Below are 13,433 nucleotides of genomic sequence, written 5' to 3' on the forward strand. Positions count from 1 at the left end.
GCCACCTACCTGTCAGCATGTACTGATAGGCGTTGTCAGAGATGGAGAAGATGTGAGGCGGCGCCTCCGCTCGCTTCTTCCCGCGATACGCAGTCACCACTTCTGCACTGTAAACAGGCAGGGCCTTGTAGGGGTTCACGGTCACACAGAAGAGGCCCGAGTAGGTCTGCAAGGGGAGGCCAGAGAGAAAGACAGAGGAGTGGGACATGAGGAAAGACGAACAATTGCAAATAAGCAGATAGCGTGATAGGAATTGAGTGATTGAAAGGCTGTAAAAGAAAGAGTAGGCGAGGTGCAGTTAATGGAACCTAACAAAGGGTAATAACATTAAAGGTCGTTTTAATAAGAGCAGCAGAGAATAATAATCCATTTCTAGCGTGTAATAACACACCGCGTAGGAAGCAATAACAGGCGTAAAGCGCACTGCAAAGTACTGACGAATAAGAAAACCACAGTAGAAGTTATAAAAGGTGCAGCAGGATGCACTATAAGAGTAGTCGCTGAGTAAATCTCAAAAGTACATCTTAGTTTTTCCTTCATCAATTTATTTACCTCTACCAGCTAGTGGAGCCACTCTCTGAGTTCTAGCACTGTGTTCACAAACTAGAAGCTCTGCCTCACTTTATTTGGCTGTACCAATCAGCATAACCGCACAACATCGTCTGCATAGTGTTACATTCTTGACTTCTTCAGTCCGGTTAACAACAACATTGGGTTTAGGTTGGTTCTGCCTCAATTTATTTGGCTCTACCAACGAGCCGAGTGACTCTCAGAGTCTTAGTAATGCAGTCACAAATTGTAGGTTCTGTCTCAATTTATTTGGCTTTGCCAACCAAGAGAGCCACTCTTCGAGTCCTAGTTCTACACCTCGAGATTTTGCCTCAATTTATTTGGCTCTACTATGACAGAATACCATCCAGCGAGTGTGGGATAGCCTGAGTTTTTTTATTTTTAATGTGAAAATGATGCAGGTAATTCTGTTTCCGAGAAAAGGGATCTGCAAATCAGATCCCACTTTCTTAATGCTTAATGCCGAACAGTCTAATGCACACAAGTATCTTTCTGGGACCGTCTCCTGATAACCCCAGCAAATATCCTGTGGTGGCAGCAGGCCATGTTCAAAGGTCATATGTGCATCCTGGAACACAGCAGAACAACAGAGGTGGTGTTTCCACTGTTTGCACCTCTGGTTAAAAATGTTATAATCGTGTAACCCGGACAGCGTGGTGGCAGTTATTAAAATATAAATATAAGCCATGTCTGGTTTTTGGCATGGTGGCTACTGGCATTACACAATTATACATCCACAAGCATTGGATATAATATAGCCAGCTTGGTGAGCAGTGACTCATACATGATGGGTCCTGGGGCATGGTAGCTGTCTGGCCTGGATGTACCCACAATAAACATGTGGGACTCAGCCCAGGAGGCCTTCTTAGATTCCCCAAATCAGAGTAGTGGAATACTTCCTCCAGGGAACAGCAGCCTTCCCTAGGAGATCCCCTGGGACTCGGTGCTTCAAAGACAGTCCTGCCATGGCAATAGCCCTCTCACACCATGGTGCTGATTACTGGAGTCCTTTTAAAGTAGGCAGACAGAGGAAGGAGGGGTGTAGTTAGAGAGCCCAGAGTAGACGTTCAGACCATAGAGGGGTCTCACCGTCTTGGATGTGCAAGGGCTCCCCAAACCTCTTGACCCCCTCCACTGTAGACATGGCACTCTGTTCATGACCGCAAAAGGCAAAGGACACTTGTTACAGCAGTTTGAATGTGACCCTTGACAACAGGATTGCTCTCTACCAATCCACTGTAGCATTTTGCCTACATAAGGGGGATACCCTCCCCTTAGTTGATTCATCGTTGGACGACTAAACAAGAAATATTTAGCTGAAGCCTGGTTGAGAGTGCAGTCTGCTCCAAAGTCAAGGTCAGAGACTTCCAAGCAAGAGGCAAGCGCTTGTCCGCAACTAGCCCATCTGCTTATTTCGGGTGAAGCTACTCTGTGGACTAAGGCCTTATCTGTTGCCGGAACACTGGAAACAAGACCCCCTTCACTGTAAGAAGCAGTTACTGCGGGTGCTCTCCGGTAACCTTCTCTATGTGAAAGTGCAGAACAAGGACTAACCTTGCCCACGCAGGTCCTGGCCGTGATCTATCAGCAAAATCGATGACAAGGAACAGCCCTGGGCCCTAGTTCTTACCTCAAACTGCTTGTAAGCCACAACGAGCCAAACATCGCCTGTCTGTCCCAAGCTTCTTTGTGGTACGTACCTTCGCTGCATGGGCCATACCGTGTGTCGGACTCAGAAGAACAGCTCACTAACCCAACGCTAAATTACTGATCAGGAAGCCCCTAGAAACCTGGCTCAATGCTGCAGAGCCCCCGGAACATGAATTAACAGTATGTGAAGTGATCCTTTCCCCTCACCTGCCATAAAGGGTCTTAGCGACTTGTAAGATCTCACGCCCTACATTTTTTTAAAGCATCTTCATAAACTCTGATATTTTGCTGCTGAAATCTTTGCCTCAGCATCCCTGTCTACAAACCCAGAGTGCCCCTCTTTTTAAAAAAAAGTCTGTTTTCTCTGTGTTTTCTCTTGCACACGTGTGCCAGTAGTGTTTTATTAGTTGTGCACATTTTTGTTTGCTTAATTATAGATCCTATGTGTATATTTTGGTGCACCCACACTATTGCTGTTTGCGTTGCTTCTGCATCAGCTTACACCACTACTGAAGAGCATAGTCTGCCCTCGGGCCATTTTACCAAAGAAGGCAAAGGAGGCATGCATGTTTCCCCTTTATGCTTGGGAGAGTTGCTGGTTTAGTAGTAGCGTGCTGCTGTGTGGGCTCATTAGCCACTACCTCTCCCTGTGCTCCTGCAGGCCACACATTTCTCAATATCTACCAACCAGCAAAGTCACTAATACCTTTTTTCTGCACTCTCCCAATGCACCATGTTCTCTGTTTAGTACCCTCATGTCCAGTCATCTAGAAAAGGGTAGGATGTTACAGGAGCATGTGCTTCTCCACGGCATCCACCGCAGGCTTGTCATTCAGTTCACAAGACCGACAAAGGTAAGGAAATGCATGCAGTATTTGCCTGTATCCCTCATCATGCTGGTTCACCTGTTCTGCTCAAATGGCACCACACCCTGAATTATACCACCAACAATGGGAGGATGCACTGCCAGAGGTGATAAAGTGGCTCTGCTAGTCCATGGTGCCACTGTGCTCCATGAAACCCTTATTGTGCCACAGCCTAAAGTGCTAGCACATCGAGGAGGTGCCCAAGTCACTCTTACTTGGGTTACCCTGATGAACTTTCTTCTGGCAGAGGTTGCATATTACACCACCCCTCTGACAGTCACATCCTACAGCTGCCTGAAGTAGTCCCACATCTATACCCATATGGGTGGGGATTTCATGGATGGGGATGTCTTCTGACCTGAATTCCCACACTTGAGGAAATCCTGAGTTCAACATGCCCCGATGACACAGGCAGGAAATGGTGCAGTGGCCTCAGTCTCCACCTCCTAAGCAGTCTGCTGGGGGATCATCTATGGCTCCTGCGTCTGTTGTTCTTTGTTGTCTTAAAGCATCACAACCTCCTCCTCATTTGCTCTTCTTCGCCCTGTGCCTGAGTAACTACTTATCCTTTCTGCTCCTCAAGTACCTTCTCCTCCCTGCCAACTCCAAGATCAATGCACTCGCCCACTTTCTGCAGGTACTCCTCAAGTGGCTCCACTGTAACATCCATCCACCCTCCTCCTTGGGCTATCACTCCACCTCAACTTCTAGAAAAGAGGTTGAGGTGTAATCCAGCTCCTCATCATCTCCTCCTCCTGCCACTCTCTCCAGATAAAAGGACATCTTACTTCAGCTCTTAAAGTTGTGACGAATCTGGACTATTTGTTTCTTCTCCCCAGAGGGGAGCCACTCCCTCTGACGCTAGAGAAGTGAGCCCACTCAGCAAAACCCTCATTAGGGGTCTGGGCAAGTGGGACCTCACTGGGAGTGACTCCCCTCTCGGGACAAGGACTCCCATTCCGATAAGGCACTCCCGGTCCAGAGTACATTGTCTGCCTACATGGGAATCGGAAAGACTGTTGTTACTTCTAATTTGGATTCTCTTGGTAGTGACATTTCTCCATTCTCTTTGGCTTCATGCAATGCTGGATCCCACCTGTACGTCACAGTCAAAGAGAAATGACACACCCCTTTCGTTAGTGAGGATGCAAATATACCCATGAGGAACATGGAATCATGAGGAAGAGGAGGGAATCCTTTTCAGAGGTGATCCTCTGACGGGACGCGTCCTGGAGGGGCAGAGCCATGCCAGACAGCGGAGCTAGCAGTAGTGTGCTGGCAGAGCGAGCGGATCGCTAGTGAGATGCCATAAGGCTGGTGTTCTGATTGGCAAAGAAGCCAAGCTCAAGATCGAGACAGAGCCAGTAAAGTGACCGTCTCACCTGGTCGCGCCACCACACGGACGCTGCAGTGGGCATGTGGCCCATTAACTGGCACCTGAGAACAGAATGCAGCAGAGGCATCTAATCCCGACCTCCGTACCAGGAGTACATTACCTGCCGAGCTGGGCAGCGGAAGGGAAGCAAACGTTCCCGAAGAGGTAACACCATTGTTGGGGGCAAACTATGGTATTCAAGGCTGAGAAAGCCACAAGGGTTATGGAAGCCATATAAACCTCAGCGTGCAGAGGCCCTACCGTAGTCAAGCTAAAGCTAGCCTGTCAGAGAGCCAAAGGCCTTTGGAGAGCCCTGAGAAACGAAGAGCCAGTACTACTAAAGGCTGAGAAAGCCACAAGTGTTACGGGAGCCAAAAAAACCTGAGCGAGCAGACGCCCCACTGAGGCCCCGCTAAAGCCAGCCTGTCAAAGGGCCAGAGGACTTTGGGCCAGCCCAGAATACACAAAACCTATCAAACAGAACAGGAGAGGGAGAGAACCTGGAGGGTTCCAGTCCATAAGTACAAAACAAGAATATTGACATGCACCAACAGGAAAATGGTGGAATTAAATCAAGAAACCCTTAATTCCTGGAAAGAGGGAACCGCGTGGAAGTTGGCATACAGAACCTGCAGAGAGGTTGAAGACTGTATTGGGAGACATTCATGAACTTTTAATCACAAACCTGCTTGGAAAAGCTATCCAAGTGCGTGGGCCAGGCAACAACCAAGGACAGGGGCTAATGCTCCGGCCTCCATCTTTTTTTTGTTTTTTTCCTAAGTGGCAGGGCAAGATAGCTAATAGGATTTGGACTAAGGACTATTTCTTTTAGACTTCGACAAGCACCCTTACGTTTAGTTTGTCAGGTAGGCAACTCCCATCATAGTAGAAGGGCAAGACAGGCATTTTCATTATTATTTAAATAAACACCCTTGAAAATGGCACACCCTAATCCACCTCCTTCTTCTGGTTTCCCACAATGTGCAAAACCCAAATGGGCGTAACATGCCTAAAGTGTAAATGTGCAAAATAAATGCAAGTGACAAAGAAAAACACTGGGATTTTCTCATGGCTCAAGTGATGGGAAACAGTTCTCAAAACACATAAACAGTATGGAAGGTAACTGAGCCATATAGGCACATACACAAATGTGTCTCTACAAACACACAGGCGAGCAAATGTACAGGAAACATTGTTTGGCTTTTTTGTGTTTTTGGGGTGGCACAAAGGCAAAGGGGGAAAGTACAAGAGGAACTTTTGGGGTGTTTTTCAATGGGCAAAGGGGTAAAAGGGGACGATTAAAGAGGGAGTCTAAAGAACACTCATAAGACGCAAGGGGATAAAAAAAGATATCAATAAACACAAAAACACCACTAAAAACTAAAAAACTGCACCAAAAAAACCTAAACGCCTCTAAACTTGTAAAAGGAATTCTAAAATACCTCCAAAACCATCAATTTGTGGACCTGTCCTGTCCATGCCTACCCTGACAGCCATAGGAAGCAGGAAGCCACCTGGGCCTTGGGCAGGCCCTTGATCATGTTTTGGATTGGTTCAAGACTCGAATCTCAGGCCTTGCAATTGGATGGCGGACCTTGAACCCTGCTTTGAGACCCACGGCTAGGTTTGACTCTCAGGAAATCCTGCAGGAATCCAAAAGGAGGAGGAGTCATAGCCACCCAGCAAACCTTGACTTTCTCACAGGGCACATTTTGGGAAGTTTGAGCCCCCCTAGAAGTGACCAACTTCAGAGAACTTACAGATTCGTAAACTACTCAAGCCATCTCTTCCTGAGACTAAGTCACTCAATCCTGCCTCTGTCTCAGCTTACTTCCGTGCAGCAGGCCGCCAGTGATGAAGACGTGCAAAGTACGTTTATTGTAACATAATTATATAATAGTAGAGTTTCATAACAGGGATAACAGTAATACCATGCAATGACAGCACTAGCACGTGACAACAGCACAAGAATGTAGTAGCATCCCCATTGTGAACGGAGGGGAGCACAGGGGCAACGTGCTGGTCTTGGTGCAAGACCAAGCAGAGCAACAGAGGTTCGAATCCCGGATCCGCGCTTAGAAACCGAGCTCAGGTATTAAGCACGATATAAAACACCAATTAAATTAATAAAATGGATAAAGCAGCAGTAAATTGTCTTAACAGCATCACAGGGGTGCAAATAATGCAGCAACAACAAAGTGAAGAAGCACTGTAGTTGGGGGGAAAAGGGGGTGCAGAGAGTAGACAGTAGACTTACATAGATCATCCAGGCTGCGTAACGCTCTTTGAGGTTGAACAGCACAGCTGGCTCGTGCAGGAAGGTCAGCATAGCCATGTCTTCGATCTTGTCGAATTTCGGTGGGTTCTGCTGGTGCACGTTGCAGTCCTTCACAGTCACCGTCTGGAGTGGAATGGCAGAAAGGTATGTGTGAGCATGAAAAATCATTCAAACATTCATTCTTAGAGGCTTACGAAGGGATTGAGCCAAGTGTTTTCGACTGTACCCAAAGGGGAGCAGCAGCAGCTGTTGTTCAGCCAGCGTATGCTGCTGCAATAACACAGACTCTCAGTAGGTAGTGCCCACTACCAGTCCATAATGGACGATGGGATGCCAACCAGCCACCAGCTATGGAAGAACCCAAGGCAGTCCCGTAAAAACACTGAGCGCTTTCTCAGCTACAGAAAGAAGCGAATGGAGCGCTGCTGGGTTGGCTTTAACTGTTGAAAGGAAACATGGTTTCCCTTTGGTAATTTCAATTCCAGAGCGCACAGCCCCAGTGGGCCATGCAAAGCCGGCAGCGTTCTGATTTGCTACCTTGCACGGCCCATTAGGGATGCAGGCTGGGGGAGTGCGGGCCTAAATTCACAAAGGGGTGCTCCTGCACCTCCCTGTACGATTAGGTCACATGGGCGGTGTGATGGAGGCACTCCAGCTACACCACACATGTGCAGAAATCAGGAAACACTCTGTGCTTCCTGCAACGTGCTGCACTGGAGCCAGAGGGACCTTTGGTGTTGGTGGCTTCAGGAGTCCAAACCGGGCAGCAGGTAAGAAACACAATGCATGTATGTGAGAGTGTACGAGTAAATAATAAAGTGAGAGTGCATGAATGCTCTATAGGGGAACAGGTGAATGAGAGAGTGTGGGTGTATGACTGCCATATGAAATGCTGTATGAATATGTGTGCCGGAGAGCAGACCTCAGATTTTGTGCGGGTGGGTTAATGGGGGATGGGGTCCATTTGTGCAGTGGCATCAAAGACATGTTCCTGTACCCTGGCGTGGCATTTTTTATTGGGCATCAAGGGTAAAGCCAGTATGATGAGTGTTCTTGTTTGGCCATACTGGCCTACATTGGATGAGCCAATCTGGACATTTTTTCTTACTGTGGCATGGATTTCTTTTACTGGCATCAAGGGTAAATAAAACCAGCATGATGAGTATCCATAAATGGCCATTCTGGAATACATCGTCTGGACATGTTTTTTTTTTTGGCATGGCATTTTTTACTCAGCATAAAGGGTAAAGCCAGCATGCAGAGTGTTTTTTAAGTGTCCATACTAGTGTACATTTTTGAAGCTGTCCTAGACATATTTTCTTACTGTGACATGTCTTTTTGCTACTGGGATGAAGGGTAAAGCCAGCACGATGAGTGTTCTTACATAGTCCTACAAGCCTTGGACATGTTTTCTTATGGTGGAATGGCATTTTTGACTGGGCATCAAGGATAAAGCCAGCTTAATGGTTGTTCATAAGTGGTCATACAACCCGACATGGGTGGAGCAAGTCAGGACATATTGTCTTACTGCAGCATGGCACTTTTTTTTTACTATTAACAAAGTCAAAGCCAGCATGAGGAGTATTCTTAAATAGATGTACTAGCTTACATTGGAGGAGTCAGTCTGGGCATGGTTTTACGGTTCTGTAGAATTGTTTACTGTTATCGAGGGTAAAGCCAGCACGACGAGTAGCCGTACATGGCTGTACTGGTCTGCATTGGTGCAGCCAGACTGGACATATCTTCTTACTGTAGCATGGCATTTTTTACTGACATAAATTTTCTTACGTGACCATACTGGTCTACATTGGTGGCCCGTGTGTGGACATATTTCTTTTACTGTGGCATGGCATTTTATGTTGGCAAAACCAACACAAGTAGTTTCTTAAGAGGGGATACTGGCATTTATTTGTAGAGCCAGCATGGGCATGTTTTCTAATAGTATCATTACTGACATTATGTGGAAAGCAAACATGGCCATATTATGATATGGGAATACTGGCATATACTGCTGAAGCTGCATGTATACAGATGGGCACAGGCAGCATGATCACGTTTTTTATGCTGGCATATATTGAGGGGAAAAGAATCATGAACATGTGTTGGAAAATGCACCTGTGCACTGCTGGTGATCTGTTGTATTTTTGTACTTGTTACATTACAAAAATGGGTTGCAAACTATGTTCCTTTTTTCCCAATGTTTCACAGAAAGTGTGCTATAAAATGTTAACACATTATTTTGAAAATGTTTTTGTGGGGAGAACCCTGCAGACTCCACTTGGCTGGTTTAGGCTCCCTTGCAAAAATCCACCATTCCCGTATATCTGTGGGGAACATTTACGCCGTTCCAATTAAAGAGTTCATCCGCCGTCACTGCCCAGTACAGCTCTTATAGGGACACCTGCTCACAGGTCAGTCCTCGGAGGGCTGTTAAAGTGACATAGCCCCTAAGGTGGGAGACGTGCAGTTTTTAAAGTGGGATCTGCTGACCGGGGCTGGGAGTAATGCTGCATAAACAGGGCACTGGTAATGCAAGGACAAGTACTTCTTTTACAGTGACATCTGCTGGACAGGGCTGGACGTGCTATACCAGTCACAAACCCCTTGGAGCACACAAATACTGCTCTTGTGGTGAGTAGCACCTGCTGGCCAAAGCTGGCAATGCTGAGAAATAACAGCCATCTTACAGGGAAAGTCAAGTATTTACTTCTAGTGCCACCTGCTGGAAAGTACTGGAAGTGCTGCTGAACTAACACCCACCCTCAGAGCAGGGTCAAGTACAGGTCTTACAGTGACACCTGCTGGCTGAGTTGGAATTTACCTTTCCATTTTCGGTCTCAGCTGTGACTTTGTCACCTTCCCTGCTGATGATCTTGGCCTTCACAAACTCCTCCTTGTCGTCAGGCACAAAACACTGGGTTTTGATGTCAAAGTTCCGGGTTTGGGCTTCCAGGCGCTCCTTGTCTGACTTCCTCAGGAAGGGGGCAGCAACCCCGAATTCGGCCATTTGTGCGTCAGACATGGTGGAAACTGAGGGGATAAAAGCAGCATCATTTGTGATTGGAAGCATATAGATACACTGCTAACAGTCATTCATTTACCCAGGCACTCACTTGTTCATTGTACCGCCCACCAAAGAAATAGCACTCCCCCACCCTCCTGGAGACAACCTGCCACTGGCCCCTGCTGGCGATAGGGCCTCCTATAAGTGCCCCACCGTGGTGAGACCACACAGATTAAGCCCATGCGCCACACCCTCGGGAGAATGTCCATGATATCAATGAACCATGCCCACTAAGAGCCTTATCCACTGTCAGCGCCCTCTATCCTGGTTAGAGCATGCGCTACAGTAAGTGCCTACACACTGGGGAGAGCACCCACTTTTTTCAGTGCCCACCAGCCCAGTGAGCGCACCTCCGCCTGTTAGAGACTTTTGGGACTCTGACTTTTCCATTCGGTAATTTCACGCAGATCCTACTAAACACGCAGGAGCTTTTGCTCCGATTGATCTTCCAGTCCAGGTTATGAAACGGTTTCCTGTGCAGGCTCTGTGGCACTCGAGGTTACTGTATATGGTGTTTAACTGAAAGATCGGTGGCCTGATCCCACCCAGAGATGTTGTATATCTGGCTTTGAGTGTCACTGTAAAATCATTGAACTACTACAACATGCACCAATTAAACGATTGCGTGGATTTGTGGGTAAAAGAGCATTGCAGCCCGTCTCTTCTGTGCTTTACTGGAGACCGTGGTCATTCGTAGCTGCAGTGCAGCCGCCAGGAGTGTTGCTAGGTCTTGAAAAGATCCGGGGCTACACTAATTCCGGGGCTGTCGGGGACTCAGGTCTAGCTATAGCCTTTGGGTTAAAGCCCCATAGCTTCTATCTGGGTCTACAACCACAAGATCTGGGGCTATAGCCCCCTCGGACTCTCCTCAGCAGCGGCTCTGGCAGCCAATGGCATGAAGATGTATACTCTCGATGCGGGGTCTGCAAGTGGTCAAACCCTCCTCTCCCAAAACCAGGACCGGGTCTCTCGGGACAAGATACCAAAGGGGCCAATTCCGGGACGTCTGCTCTCCCTATGCTGTTAGCCCATTGGTCAGGTTTGATATTGTTTTTGGTTTCTAGGTGTCGCTTTAGTATCACCTGGTGGAGCAACAACTATTGCTGTGGAGAGTTGTGGATGATAAATGTCCAGGTGATGTGCCAATATTACCTCCTTCTGTGTGTTTCTGGCATTGTGATTGGCTGAGAAGTGAATATTCTGTGTGTGTCTTGGTTGCAACTGGGAGTCTCTGCTGAAAATGTAATAGACCGAATCCCTGGCATCCAGGCTCGACAGGACAGTGTTTCGTTTGTTCTTCATGTTTGTTTGTTTGTTTTTGTGTTAACTACTTTAATGGCCGCTCTCACTTGTAATAGTGTAACCTTTATTGTCGTCCCACAGCCATAGCATGAAGGCATTTTTTCGGCATTTGAGGCTGTCCTGGGACGCTGGCAGCAAAAACCTCTGGGTTTTGATCTTTTGGGAATCCGTGTTTAATAGATTCCCCTTATTACATGTGTGATAGTTTTACCTTGCTTTGATTTGCTGCAAGGGATCAAATGGCTTCAGCAGTCCTAGACAGAGGGAGGAGCAAAGGGCTACCTTGGGAACGGGGCAGATAACCTGTTAATTGGGCACTGCCTTCATTACTGGGTAGAGAGAAGAGAAGTCAAATCCTTCATTATTTTAGGGAGTGGAGGATAGGAATGACCTGGCGAAGGCTTTGGAAATCTATCCTATTGACTGCGACTGATAGAGGCCGCCACCAGCAGGGCGCCTACTCCACAGTGTAACTCTTTGGCTTTTAAGGCCGCTGGCCTCCAACAGAGGTTGAAGCTGAATTTCTTTTACTATTAACCAAGCTAAACATGGCGGAGCTTCTGTTTGAAATGCCACTCTTTGCCCCTAGTCTTCCTGCAGATTATAGGGGAAGACCTTTCCCCGTTTCCTGAATAACCTGTACTAAAATTGTCAATTTTAAGGCCTCTTCGGTTCTTGTCCCTGCACCTCCTGGTCACTCCTTAGACATCTTACTACTGCTCACTCGCTAAGCATAAAGATAAAAACTGAGGGGTGAGGAGGAGGTGTGAGGCGGAGGAATGTCAGGATTGTGTACTGGTAATCTCAGTTCTCTGAGTCCTTTTCTTCCTCACACCGGTCTTGGGGGCATCCACCTCCCAAGACCGACAACACCGTTTTGGATCCAATCAGAAATGCCCCCTTTGCTCACCCATGCCCTGATGCAGAGAGGGTACAAAGGCACCAACTAGCCAGCTTTGCTCCTATTTTTTCTGTCTCCCACAGATGGCTCACAGTAATCAGTGCAGTAGATGCAAGACTCCCCCTCCTGCAGCACCCGCTGCCACCACCTCTTCCGCCTGCCAGGGCTGCCGTTCCTAGGGGTTGGTCGAAAGTCTGTGGCCTAGGTTTGCTCAGGAACTCCCAGAGACTCTGAAGGTGGACTCCCACCCCTACACCCTCCGCGTTCCCTGGAGACACATCCTGTGGCCTCCGAGGGTGATGCTCCATTGGGCCTTGTGGATAGGAGAGTGGAATCAGTGCTCCTGGGGCCTCAAGTTCCACACCAAGGGCCGGCGCTTCATCCAGCTATATCACCTGTCCACTCCTGAAGGACTTCCTGGCCCACATTCCTGCTCTAGAGGGGGGCCAGGACTGCGAGGATCTGCTGGAGATCACAGAGGTGGGGATCATGTCAGTGGTCGCCCAGCAGACAGTACTATCGTAGACCTTAGAAAGGAGTGGAATCTCAAAAGGCCATCCTGATTCCCCTGCCCTTCCTGGCCAGAAACATTTCGGATCCTAGGTCAATGGTTGGCTAAGCAGGCTAATGAGGACAATGCCCTGACTGTGCCATCCAAGCCAAGGGCTTTCAAACATAAGCCATCTCCCCCCAACACGGTCTGCACACAGGCCCTATGAAAAGCACCTTCATCTGTCCGCTCCACTCTTCCCTAGTCGTTCATCATGGCAGTGCGGAGCATGCAGGGGCTAAACCTGTACCAGTAATACTGCTAGGACAATACTTTGTGGGCCAGGCAAGCAGCTCCTAGGGAAAATGATCATTGACAAAGCCGGCCGTTGTGGGGCATATGTGACCAACCCCATTTGATATGAAGGCTGTCGTTCAAAAGCCTGGCAAAGGGTCTGGGGAGGCAGCCAAAATGGCTATTGGAGGGCAGCCACTTTGCCAACAATTGCCACCAAATGCCTAGTAACTTGCCCTATATCCAAGGATTACGAGCGACTAACCTGATACGTGTACCATGCCAATGATTGCCATCAAATTGACAGGTACTTGCCGCGTTGCCATGGCTTGCTGTCAGACATACAGAACCTTATGCAAATGCCCACATCTACCCAGGAACTTGGTCTATTGTTAAGAATGGCCACAAAATGCCTGGAAATGTACCCCTTTGACTAGTGTTAACGTCAACTGCCCAGATACCATTGCAAAGAATGGTCATCAAGTGCCCAGATGTTTTCCCCAGGCCAACAACTGCCTAATTACTTGCCCCATTAATAAGCAATGCTATTAACAGCTCAGCTGCTTGCCCTTTGCCAGGGATTGCTGTGAATTACCCTGGCACTTGGCCCATTATCAAGGGATGCAGTGAATTGCTCTGGCAC

General features: G+C 47.8%; 1 protein-coding gene across 1 annotated transcript in view; it reads right to left on the reverse strand.

Annotated features, from left to right (window-relative positions):
- LOC138521256 (myosin-6) overlaps nt 1-13,433 on the reverse strand; it is a 149,569-nt gene that overhangs the window by 117,701 nt on the left and 18,435 nt on the right. Inside the window, exons 2-4 of the mRNA XM_069633953.1 lie at nt 9,561-9,769; nt 6,719-6,862; nt 10-166 (exon numbers count right to left, since the gene is read on the reverse strand). Coding sequence (XP_069490054.1) covers nt 10-166; nt 6,719-6,862; nt 9,561-9,761 — 502 coding nt within the window. The 5' untranslated portion in view covers nt 9,762-9,769. The remainder of the gene's footprint in view (nt 1-9; nt 167-6,718; nt 6,863-9,560; nt 9,770-13,433) is intronic.

The sequence above is a fragment of the Ambystoma mexicanum genome, chromosome 13 (assembly GCF_040938575.1).
Source record: "Ambystoma mexicanum isolate Mex_15411 chromosome 13, UKY_AmexF1_1, whole genome shotgun sequence".
Classification (NCBI taxonomy): domain Eukaryota; kingdom Metazoa; phylum Chordata; class Amphibia; order Caudata; family Ambystomatidae; genus Ambystoma; species Ambystoma mexicanum.